Genomic DNA, 20049 nt, shown 5'->3' with positions numbered 1-20049 from the left:
TTCAATCATACGGGCAGCCTTACGGGGCTTTGAACAGCTGTCATCGTTTTTAGATTTCCTCGATAAACCAGGGTAATGCCTAATCCAATCAGCATAAGACCTGTTATCATGGTTCCGAATAGGTAGATATCTTCAATGTCCTCCACAGAAAGAGCCGCCAGGCACACGACCCGCCACTTCTCCCACGCGTCCATCGAGTAGCCAGCTGCGAACGTTCCGGCAGGGCAGTCGGGTTCCCCCGAACCCAAACTTCTCGTCGAGAAGATGGTGTCAATTGCGTTGAGAGACCAGTTGATCAAATCCATGATAGGTTAGGCTATTGCAAGGCTTAAAGCAAGGACATTTTCTGTGCCTTTAAGTTAGGCTATTATTAGGTCTTATAATATTATAAGACCTAATATTATATAGGTATTATAATATTATGATATCAAATAATGTTTTTGCTCAGAACGAACCTAAATGGAAATCAGTCCCCCTCAGTCCCTGATCTTTAGTGCAAAATTATGTTTTGCCATTCACAATTTAGGCTACTCACTCACTCACAAAGTGGTGAATAATGAAGTACATGTATACTGTATTAAAGTACCTTTATAAATATCCTATTAAGAAATGACCTCAAACACGAGTGAACAAGCAACATGTTAATTTCTTGAGGACACAAACTCCTGTGCTGGCCTCAGCTTGTTGGTTCATCTACCAGCAAATGATTGAAATCTATCACCCAATGAAACTGGACGATTTAAGTGGAATCTAAGCAATTCACTCATGCACAAAGCTTCATATGTGATGTGCTTTGACATCATCAAACGTCTAGTCTAGCCTACTCTGAGTAGGGTTTGTTTGAAAATAGTAGGCTACTTTTACTTATTGTGATTGAGTAGAATTTCAGTCATGTAACTGTACTTTTATTTGTGTAGATTGATTTACACCACGAATGAAAAGAAAGGAAAAAGAAAAACGCAACCGCCACCAGCATCACACCGATTAGATATTCTAGTTTGATTTGACATGTCGACCAAATTTGGATAGTCATAGATGCAGGGAAAGTGGATGCATGACAATTTTGAGAACCCTTGTTGAATTATCACGTGTATTAATGGGTTGACATCGACAGCCGTATTTACAATCAAAGGTTATAAACTAGCGAAACACACAAATAGACTTTAAACGTTAAACGTTAAGATACGCATGAGCATGCCCTTATTATCTGACCTGAACATCATCGAAAAATTCGATGAGACAGTCTTGCGACCGCTGTCTCGCTTGCGGATGTAAATGACGTAGACTAACAGTGAGGTTGTTGCCGGATTAACTGATTTATGGACTGACTGTGGGTCTGATTATGGACTTTTTCGACTTGGTGGTCAAACTTACCACTTTGTTGTAGACCTACAGACAGTTGACACATAGTTGCAAGCACTGTGCAATCTGCTGCCAATGGTGAAATTTAGCGGGGGTCACTGCTCTGATGGTGATGAGTGAAACCATTGTGAGGGGGCGGGGGATTCTAAATCGGCGATTTCTGTTTGAGACGAGTTTGGTGCGGGTTTCACACCTTCTCACATTCCAACATGTATGAACATAAAATATACTTGAAAAAATATTATCTGATTTATAAATGGGGTGGCAACAGGGGTGGCAAGACTGTGTCCCAGGGGTGGCAGTTGCCACCTTTTGCCACCCCGTAGATCCGCGCATGTTTGCTTACCACATTTTTGACCGTCTGTAAATGGTCTGTGACTGTGCATCACAAAGTAGCATGACTGCATACTTCATCTGGGAGGTGCCTATAATTTCCTAGCCGCTATTGTTATCGTGGTTGGAATGACAGGTGGAGTAGGATTAGACGTTGAAAGCTTCTCAGAACAAGGGACGGTAAGAGCAATGTCTTATTTGTGTTTATTCTGTTTTGTTTAAAGTCTGATCTGGGGGGTATTCCATCAACCTTGCTAAAGGCTAAACCTGGCTTATTACAGTTTTTTTCAATCGCTAAAAAGCGCTTACCCATACTTCAGATACTTTTTCTAAACTCTTAACACAGACTCACACCTACAAAACACAATTGGCCAAATGGATAATTTTCTTCTCAAAAACACATTTTGTTAAATATATACTAACTCTTCATTTCAATACAGAACACATCTTTCTCTGCACACACCAACTTTACCAAAACACTGGAAATCTGACTCAAAATGAAATTATTCTGTCAAAGAATAACACTTGTTTTCACTTCACAAGGTACATGCAGTCATTCAAAGTACACCAGGTTTCAAAATACTGGCTATTGTTGACATTACAAAAACTGCATAGACTTCTTTGTTGGGAACTGTATGTCTACATGTTATGTTCACATTCAAAAGCATTCCAATAAAAAGCAAATAAGTTTTTTTCCCTTTATACTGTTTACTACAGGAGGTACAGTAGAAACTGTACCTCCTGTCTGAACAAAAAACAACAGCAAAAAAGCCAGATAAAAAGGGGGGGGGGGGGGGTAAAAAAAAAGCACAAAAATTACTGTATCTAATCTCCACATGAAGCATTTCTTATCAACTTGATAATGGAATTTTTAGATATAGCCTAGGCTACTCTTTAAAGGAACCGTATGTAAGAAATGTATTACAATTAATCATAAAATGGCCCTGATATGTCACACATTAAGAAATCAGGCCCATTTCAAATACTTATATCACTGACACCAGTAGTCCATCCAGGATATTGTCATTTAAAAAGTGAAGTTGCAGCCCCCAACTGATGTTGATGTTGTCATGTTGTGTTTTGGCCTGATGCGCCACCCTCAACCTATCTACTAATCACAAAGTCAGTAGTGTTTTGGCATCTGGGTTGCCAGCTCTGCCAGTCAGGGGGGAGGGGGAGGGGGAGGGGATACACCACTCTACAGTATTTTGAAAGTGATTGCCGTACCAGTTTTGGCCACAATCTTACATACGGTTCCTATAATGAAAGATATTGATAAAGGGGCACATTTGGTAGCCTGTTCAGTGACAGTATAGGTTGTCTGTATGGGCTACATTAAATCTGATGCAAGCCAAATATATAATTCTGTAGCCTGTAGGCCTAGCCTAGGTTAATACTGCTTCAGGTGTCACATTAAAACAATGCTGCAGAAACACGAAAATATGTCTTTGATATGAGTAGGCTATCGTTTGAGTTCCTGTTGATAGGGCCCATCTAGTGCACGATGGAAAATAATTTAAAGGAATCTAATTGCAGTCTTATAATCTGTGAGCCTGCAAGATCTCAGAGGGGTCATTGCAATATAGTGTCGAGAGAATGTGCGCCCATTTTAGTAAATCATGCCCTAATTTTACAATGGTCTCATTTTACTATAGTGTGTGCACAATTTAGTGTATTGTGTGTTCATTTTACCAAATTGTGCTCTCACTTTAGTAAGTCGTGTAGACAATTTTCTAAATTGTGCGCACAATTTAGCCTACTATATTTTGTGCACAGTTTACTAAATTGTGCGCTCAATTTACAACAATTAAAAAGAGAGCCTAATTTAGTAAAATGACAAGAGAGACAACATATAAGACCGTGCACAATACTTTAACTAGCCTAGTCTTAAACTTTCACAATATTTTAACTAGCCTAGTCTTAAACTTTTACAATATTTTAACTAGCCTAGTCTTAAACTTTCTTGTCTTGTGATCACTGTCGCCGAAACAGTTAAATTCACAATTGCTTTTTTTTTTACTCAGTGGTAATGTGTAAACATGTCCATATCTGCACAGAGAGGATATTGAGGCAGTGCCTGTTTTGTTTTGTTTTCTGACTCACGGTTTGTGCTATTTATCAACAAATAATCGGACTCATGAACACCCCTTGATTTTTCACAGCTATAAAACCCTGAAACTGATTAAACACGGCAATTTTTTGAGCAATGTTGCTGGACAGTGTTCCTATGTAGCCTATTGTGGTTCTGGCATGTTTCCATTGATATTGAGCACCATTTTGTTTTTCAAAGAACTTTAATCATGTTTTGTCACAGTAGGCAAATGTCATTATCATCCGATCAGAACACACAGAACTGGTTATGTGGTTGCCCAGCAACATTGATGAAAAAGTTGTCCCATGTATCATCACCTTAAAAAAAGCACATTGGCCCATTAATCCAGCAACTGGTTATTTTCTGCCCAGTGTGCCAGTCTATATTCATTTGCATTGAGAAAAATGAGGAACAGGCAAACAAAGAAACAACTAACGTCCGATTACAGAATTGCAGTCACAGGCTAAGAGAAGGAGACAAGGTAAGTAAGAGGGGTTAAGTAGTATTGGTAGGTCTACTAGGTAGGTCTAGGCTACTGCCAAGGACCTATACAGACCTAGGTTGCGTTCTGTTCGACATGTCTTTGATTACATCTGGATTACACCATCACCAAAAAAACTCTAGTGTTTGGCTTTTGTTTTCAGTTATTGTCATTCATTGAGTGCGTTTTCACACGCATTGACCTTGGCTTGTGTTTTTACCAGGAAGTGAGCTATTGTGTGGAGTATCTGTTTACAGTGATGTTGCACGCATATTCACACACAGATTTTCTTTTTCACCAGATTGCAAACAGTCTCTACACCTAGGGTATCAAAATATGATATCCATAATATTTAAGACAGATGTAACATTTTAATGAAAAAGATTTATCTGTGAAATCTTTAAAATATAAGTAGGCTATAATATCATACAATTATCTTGATTGTCCTGGATAGCACATTTGTCAACTATTTAACTTCACTCTCAGAAGGAGTGTTGGTATCCCTGTGCAGTAATTAAAATAGACAGAACATCTAAATAATATATATTTTGTTTTTTTCACAGGTGCAGGTCTCAAGATCTGGATAAAGAAATAAAAACAGACAATGATTAATCCACTTCCACTGTGTGTCTTCATGTTGACACTGAGTAAGCTTTGTCAGATCGGTTTATAAAGGACCTTTCGGTATTTATGGAATGGACCACCGGAGGAAAATAGGGGAGGGTCATGTCTTTTTATTCTTTGTTGAGGGGAGGGTCACCTGACTTTCTTGCAGAGTAGCCAAGGGAGTAAAATAAGGATCTCGCGCTGCTGTGGCTTTCATAGAGACTCAGTGGAGACTGAGGGTCATCTAGGCACTAGCAAAGATTCTAGAGCGAATGTGATTCTATGAGCGAATTTCTGGTGCCATATATTGAAAATATATACATTGAAAATCAGGGAGATTTCCAGGGGTTTCTCACCCAAAATACGGGAACATTTCAACATTTGTCCCCATTAACGTTGGAAGGGTTGCAGTTGGAGCAACAAAGTAGCCTACTTTATTCACGCCTAACAGCCTATATCCATTTGGTCAACTTTATCCAGCCCTAAAAAGGCTAAATTTACCTTCGGTTTACTTTTAGTTTACCGTGTAACTTTAAACTGTGTGCATGCTTAACATTAGTAAAGCATACTTGTGCTTCATTCATCCACACATCCAGCTCCTGACGTGTTGACAAGCATATCTACGAATTGACCTCGTTCCTGCCCATCTCTAGCTTTGCTGTCTCCATCCTTTCTGTTTTTGCAAAAATATATAGTATGTATTGGTAACCAGCAACAAGTGCAATTTGTTAATCGCTGTCTCTCCTGTGCAAACAAAAATGTGTTACGTTCCAAGTAGCCTAGTGCTAGTAATTCTGCTTCATAAAGTTGAACAAATACATTTGGTTATTTCACAGAAAAGTATAAATAGCCAGTTTATGGTCTACAGTGCAGAGTTGGTAAATTATGGTAGGCCATCTTGGAGTGAATATACAAACAGGGGAAATTCTCTACTCGTAGCTAAGTAGCCTGATTGCAGGCAGGTACGCACGTAGACATACGGCCGAACACTACAGTATGCAAGCTATGTTATGGTATAAATCACCATGGCGATTTATTCTGTGGAGCTAGCCTGCTCCAGACCAGGCTAAGTTCCAGGATCTATTTAATCTCATCCCTTATCTTAGTCAGCAGTCACCACAAACGGAAACCAATAGTTATTCCACTGCCCACTACACATTGTTACCTATATACCTAGATATATATGTTACACATATACCTAGACCCACTGTCATTATTTAAATGTTTGTGGTCATTAAATAACTTTTACATACTCGCCATTCCCGACCTGTCATGCGACAATGTGACGTCACGGGAGTGCCCAATGGTGCATTCAGAGCACCTTGGAATGACAAGGACCGCCCCCATGGCTACTTTGTTTTTCCGACAGCCAAGGGGGTATTCCATCAACCTCGCTAAAGGCCAAACCTGGGGGGTATTCCATCAACCTCGCTAATGAAGGCGGCACTTAACAGAAATAGCCTGGCTTGAACTAGCGTAGACTTCCACTTGGGGCTGAAGCCGTTCCATTAACTCAAGTTAGCGGCATCTTGGCCTCGTTTATTCAAGCGAGGTTAAAGTCAGCTTCATCTCTGCTCGTGCACGAGGTAGAACAGTAGACCAAAACAGTAGATTGACGAAAAGAGGATACATGTCGTAAAATTAAGACAATACTAGACAATTTCTGTTAGATTTGGCAAGCGCCATCTACAGGATTTTCATCAAAAGTCATCAAATTTAACATCGAGAAAAAAAAATAGATTGCCTACAGAAATGGGAGAATAATGAAAGCATACATTTAAAACAACAATGCTAATGGTTTTGAAATCAATTGCGAGTTTGATTGGCTTCACTCTTGTACACATAGGTCTATACAGTCTATGGTTCAACAAAACGAGTGAATGAATAAATAGTATTAACTCAAAAACAACTTATGGATATGCATATGGTTATTCAAAACTATCTATAGTCTAGCTTACGTTCTTAGATTAAAAGAGTTCACTCCAAATTATTGTCTAGGTGTAGGTGGTCATTAAATAAATTAGTATCAACATAATAGCCTATTGTCTCCCATAAGTCCCAAAGTGTTTTGTGTCGACGATTGTTCATGAATGTCAAATCAACTGTGTGCCACACAGATCAAAAACTAGGCATAAATTGAATTGAAAGCCATTGCATTTCAGATCATTTTATTTCAAACACTTTGGGACTTATGGGAGACAACAATTATGTTGATACTAATTTATTTTATGACCACCTACACCTAGACAATAATTTGGAGTGAACTCTTTTAATATAAGAACGTAGGCTATATATAGTTTTGAATATATGGCAAAGTTGTTTTTGAGTTTATACTATTTATTCATTCACTCGTTTTGTTCAAGCATAGACTGTAGACTATAGTCTATGTGTTCAAGAGTGAAGCCAATCAAACTCGCAATTGATTTCAAACCATTAGCATTGTTGTTTTAAATGTATGCTTTCATTATTCTCCAATTTCTGTAGGCAATCTATTTTTTTCTCTCGATGTTAAATTTGATGACTTTCGATGAAAATCCTGTAGATGGCGCTTGCCTATCGAACAGAAATCATCTAGTATTGTCTTAATTTTACGACATATATCGTCTTTTCGTCAATCTACTGTTTTGGTCTACTTTTCTACCTCGTGCACGAGCAGAGATGAAGCTGAACTAAACCTCGCTTGAATAAACGAGGCCAAGATGCCGCTAACTTGAGTTAATGGAACGGCTTCAGCCCCAAGTGAAAGTCTACGCTAGTTCAAGCCAGGCTATTTCTGTTAAGCGCCGCCTTCATTAGCGAGGTTGATGGAATACCCCCCAGGTTTGGCCTTTAGCGAGGTTGATGGAATACCCCCCTGCTGGCCCGGCATTATGCGTTCGTGTGTTTTGGTGCGTAACCAATAAAGACTATTCTAAGACAACTGTGCAGTTTGTTACAGTATGCTTGCTTACATCCTCGTTCAAACTCAACGAACTTCAACATGTTGCTGACATATGCTAGCCTACTTGTAATATTGTATTTTTGAAGCTTCTACACTGGTGTTAATTTTGCACAATTGTCACTGCCGGCACCCGCCGCAATTTCGTGTAGGCAACTTCGATTAACTTTTGATGCGCTCACAAAATCCTGGCTCTGAGCCAAAATGGGAGGGGTGGGGTCTGACGTGAGCTGTTATTGGACCAGTCGAGTGTCAATATTGAAATGTAACCAATGGGCCGCTGATTGTCCTTCCTTTGGGCCGATCGTTGGCCAAAAAAATGAAATTCTATATATAGCCTATTCTATCGGCCCAAAAGGTGCGTCGGCCCACCGGGAAAATGCCCGGTATGACAGATGGCCAGTCCGCCCATGCTGGAAAGCCATAGAACATTGAGGTATAATGACTAGTATGTCCATTCTTGGTTTTGAAAGAGTGCTGCAAAAAGGAAGTGGGGCTGGTAGGTTGTAGTATTTGTCCAGCGTGTAGTACAATAGCATCTTACTTTAGTGAGTCATTGTGGGATGAGTGTGTACATCTCATGACATGTGTTTTACCCAACAGGTGGGTGCACTACTGCCCAGGGTAAGTACACTTCTTCTTATCCTGATGTCTGACATTTAAAATACATTTTACATCATGCGGCCACCTCCTACTGCAATCATGTGACATTTTACCTGATTGTTTTTATTAACCTAATTATGCCACTGTACCACTAAAGGAGAGCAGTCATAATAAACAGCATCATAATTCATATTTCTTAGTCAACATGAATGCATTCCACACACAATCATCCATAATAAAATAGTATTATCATAATAAAAGACAAATCATCAGTAATAATGTCCTACTTCAGAGGCTACAGATATTGCCTTCCTGCTGGATGGATCTGGGAGTGTGACAGCAGATCAGTTCACCACCATGAAAACATTTGTGAAAAATGTGACCAGTGCTCTCCTGGAGTTTGACACCTTAGTGAGTTGGACTCCTCTCTGGCTCGATATTATTTTAGTGTCCGTTCAGTTTAAATAAACTTTTATTATTAATACACTGTTCAGATATCCATATACGTTTTCCAGGGGATTTTGCTCCATCTACTTTACATTTTTCGTTTTGTTTCTGCAGTTTGCCTTTGTACAGTACTCCACCAAAACAACCATCCATGTCAACTTTACCCAGTTCAATAGAACAGGATTTGAAAATCAAATGGACGACATCATCCAGACAAACGGAGGCACAGACACTGCAAGTGGTATCCGAACAGTTGTGTAAGTCATAAATGAAGACTAGTGCATCTAACCTGATGCCTTTATCCGTTTGAACTGCCCCGTTGCCCTCCTACACTAGACGTTCACCTCAAACTTTTACCACTTTTTTCTACTCTGAATGTTTTTCATCAAAATGGTGAATAGGTTACCTGCATTGGGATTTTATGATGTGAAGTGGATACATGCATCAACTAATAATCCGTGTATCTTTGTGTGTTGCTTATGAAGAGGTCATGATAGTATGATTATCATTAATAGTTATTATATACACAGGGAAGATGTGTTTAATTCTTCTGCTGGAGCAAGACCTGAGGCCAACAGGATCCTCATTGTCATCACAGATGGCCAATCCTCTGATGCTTCACTCTATCCCACCGTCACTTCACTGGCTGATGGAAAAAATATTACTAGATACGCTATTGGGGTATGAAGTGCAACAACAACTACATATTGCAATAATATAGCGCTTTTCATGTAGCATGCATCTGGGTGAATATTGTTTTTCTTTTGTTTTTTTTGTTTTTTAACACCCACTATTGAAGTATGTAGTGCTATGCTATTATGTTCATATTCACATTTGTTCAATTAGCAGATGTTTTATCCACAGCACCTCCAGCACAGTTGAGACACCCACTTCCATTATTATTTGGGCTCACTGCTGATCCTCTGATCTTTGTGGTGTTGGCACCTTGCACAGCAAGTTGAGTTTAAGGAACATCTTAGATACGTCTTACATCTGGTAGATCGATTCTCCAAATCAATCTAGCTGTGATGTGCCAACCAGGGATCCTCAGAGAATTTCCCCTAATGTGAGATGCTAATTATCTTCCCTATGTGACAGGTTGGAAATGCTTTTAGTATTCCGTCAGCTCTAGATGAGCTGAACAGCATTGCATCTCCTCCAGAATCAGACCACGTGTTTAGAGTGGACAGCTTTAAGGCACTGGACCTAATCGCTACCGAACTGGAAATGAGCATCATTCCCACAGCAGGTACGGGTACATGTTGATGCATCAGCACTTGCGAAGACATTTATCACCAGTGAATGAAACACCTACATAGATTACAAAACTAAGGAGCTAACTAGTTAACAGCTCACAGACTTGCACTGCAAATACTAACACAGCACAGTTGACACTGATGTAGCCTGGGTGTTCCCATGCTGCCTTGCGCACGATTTGATTCACGCTGCTAAGGCAGCCTGGAGACCATGGAGTAAATTTTCGCCTGAGATAGGGAACCAATCACAGAACAGGGGGGAAAGCAAGACGATGATGAGCTATGCATTTGATAGACATCCGTGGCACCCAATAAACGGATCTGGGCATTTTTTTCAAATACGAGAAAATGAATGTTTGGTTCCCAGACCACGTCTCATTGAGAAGTGGTGGCGCTAGCCAGGCTAACACTGATGCAAAACTACCACAAATCTACTTCATAATCTTACCAGACTATTCTCACTTGTAGTTACCTGATGGTGGAACGTTTTACCAATACCTGCCAGAGCAGTGGTGTCCCTCTCTATCTTGCTGTTGACGATATCTCTTCCAAGAGCACCTCCTCTCCGAACACAAACCTAACTCAACCCCCTAACACAGCATAACCTAACTTAACCCTCTCCTAACAGAAACCTAACACCTAACACAAAACTGGTACTACTAGAATGGTGTGTGTGTGTGTGTGTGTGGGTGTGTGCGTGCATGCCTCTGTTCGTGCCTGTGTTCGGGTTAGAACGAGATTAAAACGATGTGTATGTTCATTCCAAATTCACAGCCATATCTACCTTTCCTCCCCACAGATGTTGTTGTTGGTATGCGTCTGAGGGTTTCCTCAACTAAAAATCTAAATGAAACTGAGATTGAGGAGCAGGTTCTGAAGCCGGTGAGTAAAGTTTTTCTTTACGTTAGGCCTCTAGGCACTTGATAACACAACTGTACAATCTATAGTATATGTATGAATGGCTTCTTCTCAATTATTCAGAGTCTAGGGAAATTAAATGTACAACACATTTTTAAATGGTGGTGGTGACCGGCCTAGTGGTATATATGGATATGTGGCTCTCCCAGTAGAACACTAGCTGGTTATGGCTCCAAGTATGGTCCATGTAGTTATTAGTTCACAAATAACAAATGACAAATAATTGAACTTGAAAATTTAAATGACAAATAGAACTGACTGTTTACTAGCCTGGCTCTGCCCTCCCACGTACTTCCGCTCAATTTTAATTTCCCTTCAGTACATCGTCTGGGTCTGCGGTATATTCACAGGTTTTCTCCAGCCAATCTTTACCTAAACTTATTGTGATAAACAGAAGTAGCAACACTTGCAAACGTCAAAAAATGCAGTTGGAAAAATGCAGAAAGTTATTTACAGCAAAGGTAGACCCACATGTATTGTTTTCTGACTGTTGATGCTGTTTATCGTCAGTTTGTAAAGTTTAGGCGAAGTAGGAAGTAACGTTAGGGATCTCTGATAGGGGCAGCCGTGGCCCAGTGGTTAGCACTCTGGACTTGTAACCGGAGGGTTGCCGGTTCGAGCCCCGACCAGTGGGCTGCGGCTGAAGTGCCCTTGAGCAAGGCACCTAACCCACTGCTCCCCGAGCGCCGCCATTGTAGCAGGCAGCTCACTGTGCCGGGATTAGTGTGTGCTTCACCTCACTGTGTGTACACTGTGTGCTGTTTGTGTTTCACTAATTCACCGATTGGGTTAAATGCAGAGACCAAATTTCCCTCACGGGATCAAAAAAGTATATATACTTATACTTATACTCTGATCAATGTGATTGGTAATGTGATCAATGTGATTGGTGTTGCAAACGTTTCCCTAACGAGAACTACCACTTTGTGAAAGAGTCTGGATATTTCCAGACTAACCCTTTACCTAAAGACATATTAAATAAGAAATCAAAAGCTTTAATCATTCATTGTCTTGTTGTGGTGTTGTTCATTCTCAGATAGCAGACAAACTCAGAGACCAAGGAATAACTGTTGCTGGGATCGAGTTAAGAAGGGTTTATACGGTTGAACCCTGAGAGGAGAGAGGAGGAACATGAAGCAGGACAGCAGACACACTCCCACTGGGTGTCTCCTGCTTGTCTCTTTTGTATCTTATTTTTACCATAATCTTAAGTGTCACAGTTGTGTTTGGGAAATATATTCCTGTAACTAACCATGTTCGAGACCAACCAACCTTGCCTGTTCCTAAAAAGTGTTACTCTAAAGTGCTAAAGTGATTTTCTCTCTTATAAGAGCTATTTACATGCTTTCTCAATAAACAAACCAAATTGACCATGACCCGCAATGTTTTAGATGCCTTTTTTAACCAAATGTTTTTGGTGCCTTTGTTTACCAAATGTGTATCTTCTGGTTTACATAATAAACATGACGAATAGTTTCCTTCCAGAGTGAGAGACTGAGGAAGAGACCAGTTTTACTTGGAAATGTGTTTCTGGTCAGACTTGTTTATGTATTATGTAAACTGTAATTCTTTCACACAAAAATGTTCCTAAAAAATGTAAAAGGCGATGCTGGGTTACGTCATTTCTGTTGGCGTTCAAAGAAAATAGAAAGCTAGCTCGCTACTTCCTCCCCCTCCCTCCTGTGCAATTGAAACTCTCCTAAACGTGCATCTCATCTGTGATTTGCTGGAACAGTTTGTTATGTTTTTATGGGCAAGGTTTGTCCAAGTTGTTTTGTGGCTGTTTTTTCGGAGCCTGGGTTGTCCACAGAGATCACATTTTTTTACAGTGTATTCAGGACACAGGCAGCTAGCGGATGATGAGGTGATGTTTGCTGTAAGTGACAAAAAATGTTTTAGCCTAAAAAACATATGGCATCGCTTAGAGCACCTTTAAAGTGACATGCTTTCTTAATAAACAAAACACATTTTACTACTACACCCATAATGTATATTTTACTACACCCATAATGTATATTTTACTACACCCATAATGTATATTTTACTACTAGACCCATAATGTATATTGTTGTGGACTCATTTCATGACCAACAATGTGTTTGATGCCCTTACCACATGTTTTAGAAACCTTTAGAACCTTTAGAACCTTTAGAACCAAAAGCTTTAGATGTGTAACAATCTCTTTCTCTCCCAATCCGGCTCCACCCATTCCACACTCATCATTACCAGTCTACTGATTACTGCTTTAATCCACTTCATCTCCCACACCTGATGCACTTCCTTATTGAAACCCTCCTGTTTTGCCATTTGTTGTGAAATCTTTTGGGTTACATAATATGACGGATATTTAATTATGCCTGTAAAGTTTCCTTCCAGACTAAGAGACTGATGACGTGGATAGACAGAGCCAAAAAGGTGTCACCATGATGGAATGGCCAATGAGGGAATGGCCCGGTGGATGGAAGGGCCAATGAGGGAATGGCCCGGTGGATGGAAGGGCCAATGAGGGAATGGCCTGGTGGAGCGTAAGCTGTGTTATCTTGTTATATTCTGCTCCTTTCCTGTTCACTCGGACACTGAATATCTTGTTTATGCCCAACAGCACGACTTTATTCAACTTTGACACATGCACACATTTAATGTTCTCATTCAGTCGGTGCAAAACCCTACTGAGTCTGTGTACACATGTACACTAAAACAATAGCTGCTGCAACATAGCTGATGCTCCACTGGAATTAAATGAGCTGACTACAAAAGCCTTCCTGGCATAATAGGCGATTGAAACATAATAACAGCGCAATCAGAATACCAGCATCATGTTCCTCATTTAATACACTAATATGAAAGAGTTTCCAACGTAGATCTAGAAGAGAATATTTAGGAGATGCACCTTTCATTTGGTTATGGTTATGGAATTTAGCAGACAATTTTGTCCAAAGCACTCATCAGAGGAGCGCAGTGGATGATGGGCTCTATGCATGACTCCATTTTGGATTTGCTTCCTACTGGGCAATCATCTTCCTGTTTACGCTGTACACAGTAGGCTATGACAGAAAATGATAGATTACCGGCCTGTCAGTTTTAATATAGTAGGCTGTTGCTAGTTGAACAACTTAGCTAAAGTTATCTACTGTAACCAGTTCAGTAACATAGTTGCTTGATTAAGGTTAAGAATATTTTAAACCTTTTTCCCGTTTGCTGGATGAAGTGGCACACAACATTCCTGAAGACAATGACTATAGAAAAAATCCATATTTGCCAATGTTTTATTGTAAGCAGGAACTTGATATGCCAGTATAAGCGAATCCAAAATGGAGTTGTGCATAGAGCCTATTGGGGATGTAGAACTGGATCATTGAATTCAAGTAGCAGGAAGCAGATCCAGTAAGTGTCCTACAGGCCGGAGTGAGGGATTTCAATGTAATGTTGGCTGCTATAGGAAGCCACTAAGAGAGGAGTTACATGTGTCCTCTTTGGTAGATTAAAGAACAGGTGTGCTGTTATATTCTGAATCAACTGTTTGTTTTCTTAGAATGGTAATGTCTAGGTTTGTGTGTTTCTTTTGTGCCCTGTAAGCTCTTGTAAATCTACATGTAAAGCATGTTGTATGTTTAAAATGTGCTACACAAATTAGCCTATTTGCATGATCCGGCCTTTCTTTTGCATCCAGTTATGGAGGTAGGATACACAAATGTTCATTTACCAGTAAAATCTGTAGGAGCAAGACGGGACACAGATGCAGTGGGAGAAGTAGAACGAGGAGAAAGAGTCTCATCTGTTTTGAAGGGAGAAAAGCATCTCATTGTTCACTTGAGGAAGGTAAAAGTTTTTTTTTTAGTAATCACATTCATGGAAACTGATGTTGATGATAGATTTCTCAGCCCCATACTTTTCTTATGAACATATAAATGCAACATATGTGGTTCATATTCCCTAATGCATTTGTGTGTGGGTGTATGTGTGTATAAGTGTGTTGCGTGCGTGCGTGTGTGTGTGTTTTCGGACAAGTACCAAAGACTTTCTTTCTGTTGTTTTTTAAATTTATTTTTAGAGCAACGGTACAGCAGTTTGCACGACTCCAGAGAAAATGTCTGTCCTCAAGGGAGGTTTACTTCTGTTGCAGATGTGTAAGAATCCACAATAATCTAATAATATAATCTGTAATATATGAAATCTAATATAATAAAACCCAGTTTCTGTTGCAGATGTGTAAGAATCCACAATAATCTAATAATATAATCTGTAATATATGAAATCTAATATAATATAACCCAGTTTCTGTTGCAGATGTGTAAGAATCCACAATAATCTAATAATATAATCTGTAATATATGAAATCTAATATAATAAAACCCAGTTTATGTTGCAGATGTGTAAGAATCCATAATAATATAATCTGTAATATATGAAATCTAATATAATAAAACCCAGTTTCTGTTGCAGATGTGTAAGAATCCATAATAATCGAATAATATAATCTGTAATATATTAAATCTAATATAATATAACCCAGTTTCTGTTGCAGATGTGTAAGAATCCATAATAATCTAATAATATAATCTGTAATATACTGTATGAAATCTAATATAATATAACCCAGTTTCTGTTGCAGATGTGTAAGAATCCACAATAATCTAATAATATAATCTGTAATATATGAAATCTAATATAATAAAACCCAGTTTCCTGGACAAGGTGGCATTACTTTCTAACTTTTACTGTTAAAAAGTAAATCATATACAAACATTTTTTTATTCAGATTTCTTACTAAAATTAGTCATGCTGAACTCATCTCTGAACTGTGTCATACTCCCATACATCTTAAATTGTGCTTCATAAATTGTCTTCTCAAGGATTGTCCAAGGCTAAGAGATGCCATCCAGACATAGGCTGTCTAAGAGAGAGACCCTGTGTCTGTGTTTTTACTTAAACTTCTGCACACTCTGGTTGTCTTGGTGATATTTGTAAAAGTAGCATGAATTTTTACCCTTTTTTTACCCTACTTTTGCGATGTAGCTTGAGTGTTAGTCCTCATGAACATGTCAGCTAAATGATTTAATGTACTGTAAATTCAAATGTAAATATTTGTGTTGTGTTTTTCTGTTGGAATTCCATATTAGTTCTACATACCCCTCGAGCAGCTGCATCTGCTGAAGAGAGTGATCCTTGTCACAACCACACTGTGCTGAATGAAGCCTGGAGAGCCACCACCAACCTGGACCAATCAGATAACAAGTGCGACCGGAGCGTCAAATGGCTGGGCTGGTACCGGATGTTCTACCTGGGGATGAGCGTCCAGATTCCTGAGGTGTGTGTGCCTACACAGCGTTGTGGCACCGACGCACCTCTCTGGCTGGACGGTCCTCACCCCAGCCTAGAAGATGGCATCGTGACCAGGAGCGTCTGTGGACACTGGAGCAAAAACTGCTGCCATTTCAAATCATCATCGATCCAGGTGAAAACGTGTCCAGGAAACTACTCCGTTTACGAACTAGTGGCGCCCTCTGGCTGCTCTCTGGCATACTGTGCAGGTATAGTTTTGGTATATTTATTAGACTTATATGTTTATATACATTTATTATATTGTGTATAGTTTTGCTATATTTATTAGACTTATATGTTTATATTATTATTATTATGTTTTATATTGTGGTGGTGGTCTAGTGTAGTGCAGTGGTTTTTAAACTGGGAGGCGGGACTTCCAGGGGGGTTGCCAAAAAATGAAAGGGGTCACATATGATTTTCAGTTTCAATCAAAGGAAATGTTCAAAATGTTTTTAGACCAACATGTTTAAAATTTGAGATATACATACAATTTACAGTGTTGGTGTTGACCTATGATGCTCACAACATCTTAAAACATTTCTCACATTTTCCAAAGTAATTTTCACCAGTTGGAAGGGGTTGCGAAATTTGGCCAATTTCTTTTTTCTTTTTTTTTTTTTGAGGGGGGTCGGGGGGTCACCAGACAAAATATTTAAGAACCACTGTTCTACTGAAAAGGCATCTTGGCTTACAAATGGAACACCGGGAGTTTGTGAGTTAAATCCCAGGGGTTCCACCTTTATGCCCCAGCAGGGATCTGCCCCTGGCCTGGAGGTAGTTCAGTGTACCCTACTCTGGAGTAACTCTGCTAAATGACTAGTAGTCTCATATAAACCATGTCTCCATTTGCCACACAGACGTCTCTTCAACAACTGCTCCAACCGACCAGCTTCCAACCACTCCAAGTAAATGACTAAATGTTAAACCTGCAACACCTCTTGTGCTTCAATTTACAGTATGTGGATAGTTGATTGTACCACACTGCTGTAAAGTATTACATCGCAAATGATATCTTATGAAGTGTTATAATCTTATATTAAGATAAAAAATCTAGTTAGTATTGTTTTTTATAAAGATACTTCTTTGAGCTTTCTTGTAAGATTATTTGACTTAAAATAAGTCAAAATCTTCTTAAATTAAGACATAAAAACAAGTAAATGTATCTGCCAGTGGAGTAAGTAAATTTACCTTAAATTGTCTTAAATCTTTAATCTTATAATTAAGATAACATTACTTACTCCACTGGTAGATAAATTTACTTGTTTTATAATGTCTTAATTTAAGAAGATTTTGACTTATTTTGAGTCACATAATCTTACAAGAGGGCTCAAAGTAAGTATATTTATACTAAAAACAATACTAACTAGATTTTTTATCTTAATATAAGATTTAACACTTGGTAAGATATCATTTTTTGCAGTGTAGATTTTCTTTTATACTTTCAGAAATGCCCTGAGGTATAGGCTCAGACATGTTGGGCAGCTGAATCAGACTAGTTGACTCTTAATAGTATCAGATTTAAAAAATGTCCTCAAAGTTTATCTGTGTGTGTGTGTGTGTGTGTGTCATCTGGTAATTACCATAGAATTTTGAATTTCCCCTTGGGGATCAATAAAGTATCTATCTATCTCTCTATCTAGAGCCCAGGACACTTTTTCAGCAGAGGTTGAGGCTCAGTATGGTCCTCCAGAGAGACCTGTCCCCTACTGAGATGAACCAGATGCCCTCTCAGGTGCGTATGGGTGTGCTGTGCCCTACTGAGATGAACCAGTTGCCCTCTCAGGTGCGTATGGGTGTGCTGTGCCCTACTGAGATGAACCAGTTGATCAATGCTGGCCAATGCGTCCTCCCCAATAATCATGTCATCATGATGGATGAAGCTGTCATAGAGCATGATGAAGAAAGGGGCTCAACCCGTCAAAAGTTTCACCCCTGCTTGGGGTAAAAACATCTGCTAAAATACATACAATACCTAATACCTCTAATATATCTTTACTTTATCACTTTACTTTACCATACCTACTTATACTCACGTCCCTGACCCTCATCCACATCACCTGCAGAGAACCAGTAGCTAAAGAATGCAGGCAATACGGGATACACAAAATGAGAACTACAGAGTGTATCTTATTAGGCAAACCATTTATGGCTAGTGAAATCTGACTGTCTGATTGGTTATTGCAGATCAGGGGGAAGCTGATTCAGATGGGCTACCCGAGTGACCTCACAGTCAAGATGTTGTGATTTCAGAACACCAGGGATTCAGGGAAGGAAGAAGCCTCTTATAGACCATGGATAGACCACGGTTCACTTTACCATATGTGGTGACATTCACTATTCATTAAGTGTGTGTGTGTGTGTGTGTGTGTGTGTGTGTGTACATTCACTATTCATTAAGGGCCATGTTTTACTGGTGTAAGAATGCTTACTAATTCCAAATCTTGAGGTTGAAAATACACATTTGTGGAGAAATCTCTGTGTGACACATACAGTAACTAGTATATCTGAATAGAATCATTTAAAATCTTCTTCAGAGAGAATTGTCAAGTGAAGCCATCTATTTTCTGTTAAAGATGTCGTAAATGTAAATCAGGTTTATAGGCCAAGTATACTTGCGTACAAGGAATTTGGTCTCTGCATTTATCCCATCCGTGAATTAGTGAACGCACAGAGCACACACTAACCCGGAGCAGTGAGCTGCCTTGCAGTGGAACAGTGAGGGGTTAGGTGTCTTGCTCAAGGGCACTTCAGCTGTGGATGTGGGCATGGGAGAGCATGCTCAACAACTGCCCACGCCCACATTTTTCCTACTGGTCAGGGATCGAACTGGCAACTCTTCGGTCCTGAAGCCCTAACCAGTAGGCCACGGCTGTCCTGAAAATCAAGATTTTAATCTTGTCCGTATGACAACAGGTCTGTATGATGTCTGTTATGTTTTACAAGACATATTATGAATAAAAAAGCAGTCAATGTCATTGCTGTGGATTTCTGCAGTAGATCTATGTTTCAACCAATCACAACCCGGGTGGGCCAATTCAGGCACCAGAGGGGTATTCCAGAAAGGAGGTTTAACAAACACTGAGATAAAACTTAACCTCTGGGTTGTCTGAACCTGTGGCGACTAAACCCGAGCTGTCGGTTCCAAAACACCAGTTACCAGTTCCATCAACCCCGTGTTAGATAACCTAGAGTTGTGCGCGTTCACGGCGAACTTATAAAGGCATCATCTATTGAGAGTCGAAACCATGAGTGAAACCGGCGAAAGGAAGAGCACCGTATTCAGAGGCGGAGTAGTCGAGGCTTACGAGGAGAGAACTGTAATAACAAAAAATAGCAATACTTGCACGTCTGCCAAGGAACAAGACCTTGCTTGGCAGAGAATAGCCTAACTGACCGTGTAAATGCGTACGTTTAGGATAGCCTATTTAATGTCAAAAGCACAATTAAATAATTCAGTGGACATTACGTATTGTATTGACTGCTTTGAATGATGCTTTCTTAAACTAGCCTACCTTGTCACAGATTGAGTGCGCCATAGACTCCTTGCGAATCTCAAATGTAATTTTCTATTTTAACGCAGGTTCTGCAGCTGTGGGCCAAGTTAACCTTTGCGCTCCAGCTTTGGAAGGGTGATGAATGTCGGAAGGCATGGGTAGCCTATCCTATATCCCACCAGTAGCATACCCAT

The 20049-nt window shown here is 39.6% G+C and overlaps 2 protein-coding genes and 1 long non-coding RNA gene across 8 annotated transcripts; 2 read left to right on the top strand and 1 right to left on the bottom strand.

Annotated features, from left to right (window-relative positions):
* Positions 1-1755: 1755 nt before the first annotated feature.
* LOC121705673 (integrin alpha-D-like) lies at positions 1756-12412 on the top strand. 2 transcript variants are annotated; one of them, XM_042086838.1, is made up of 10 exons: positions 1760-1875; positions 4236-4268; positions 4832-4915; positions 8416-8436; positions 8708-8826; positions 8977-9119; positions 9393-9543; positions 9961-10111; positions 10918-11000; positions 12073-12412. In XM_042086838.1, the coding sequence occupies exons 3-10, from the start codon at positions 4873-4875 to the stop codon at positions 12148-12150; spliced, it is 789 nt and encodes a 262-aa protein (XP_041942772.1). In that variant the 5' UTR covers positions 1760-1875; positions 4236-4268; positions 4832-4872; the 3' UTR covers positions 12151-12412. The 2 variants fall into 2 exon arrangements, with proteins under 2 accessions (XP_041942771.1, XP_041942772.1); XM_042086837.1 differs by lacking the exon at positions 4236-4268 and having other exon boundaries at positions 1756-1875.
* Positions 7361-16146, bottom strand: LOC121705693. Its single transcript, XR_006030866.1, has 3 exons — positions 15778-16146; positions 7545-7549; positions 7361-7373 (listed from the first exon to the last, which is right to left on the bottom strand). It is a non-coding gene; the product is annotated as an uncharacterized LOC121705693 (long non-coding RNA).
* LOC121705663 (pancreatic secretory granule membrane major glycoprotein GP2) lies at positions 13063-19017 on the top strand. 5 transcript variants are annotated; one of them, XM_042086809.1, is made up of 7 exons: positions 13063-13561; positions 14707-14855; positions 15088-15163; positions 16157-16567; positions 17219-17266; positions 18002-18302; positions 18546-19017. In XM_042086809.1, the coding sequence occupies exons 2-7, from the start codon at positions 14709-14711 to the stop codon at positions 18559-18561; spliced, it is 999 nt and encodes a 332-aa protein (XP_041942743.1). In that variant the 5' UTR covers positions 13063-13561; positions 14707-14708; the 3' UTR covers positions 18562-19017. The 5 variants fall into 5 exon arrangements, with proteins under 5 accessions (XP_041942743.1, XP_041942746.1, XP_041942745.1 ...); XM_042086812.1 differs by having other exon boundaries at positions 14755-15163; XM_042086811.1 differs by having other exon boundaries at positions 13063-14855; positions 18002-18093.
* The last annotated feature ends 1032 nt before the right edge of the window (positions 19018-20049 follow it).

Source organism: Alosa sapidissima, chromosome 3 (genome assembly GCF_018492685.1).
Source record: "Alosa sapidissima isolate fAloSap1 chromosome 3, fAloSap1.pri, whole genome shotgun sequence".
Classification (NCBI taxonomy): domain Eukaryota; kingdom Metazoa; phylum Chordata; class Actinopteri; order Clupeiformes; family Clupeidae; genus Alosa; species Alosa sapidissima.
This window is presented reverse-complemented; position numbering and strand designations above follow the sequence as displayed.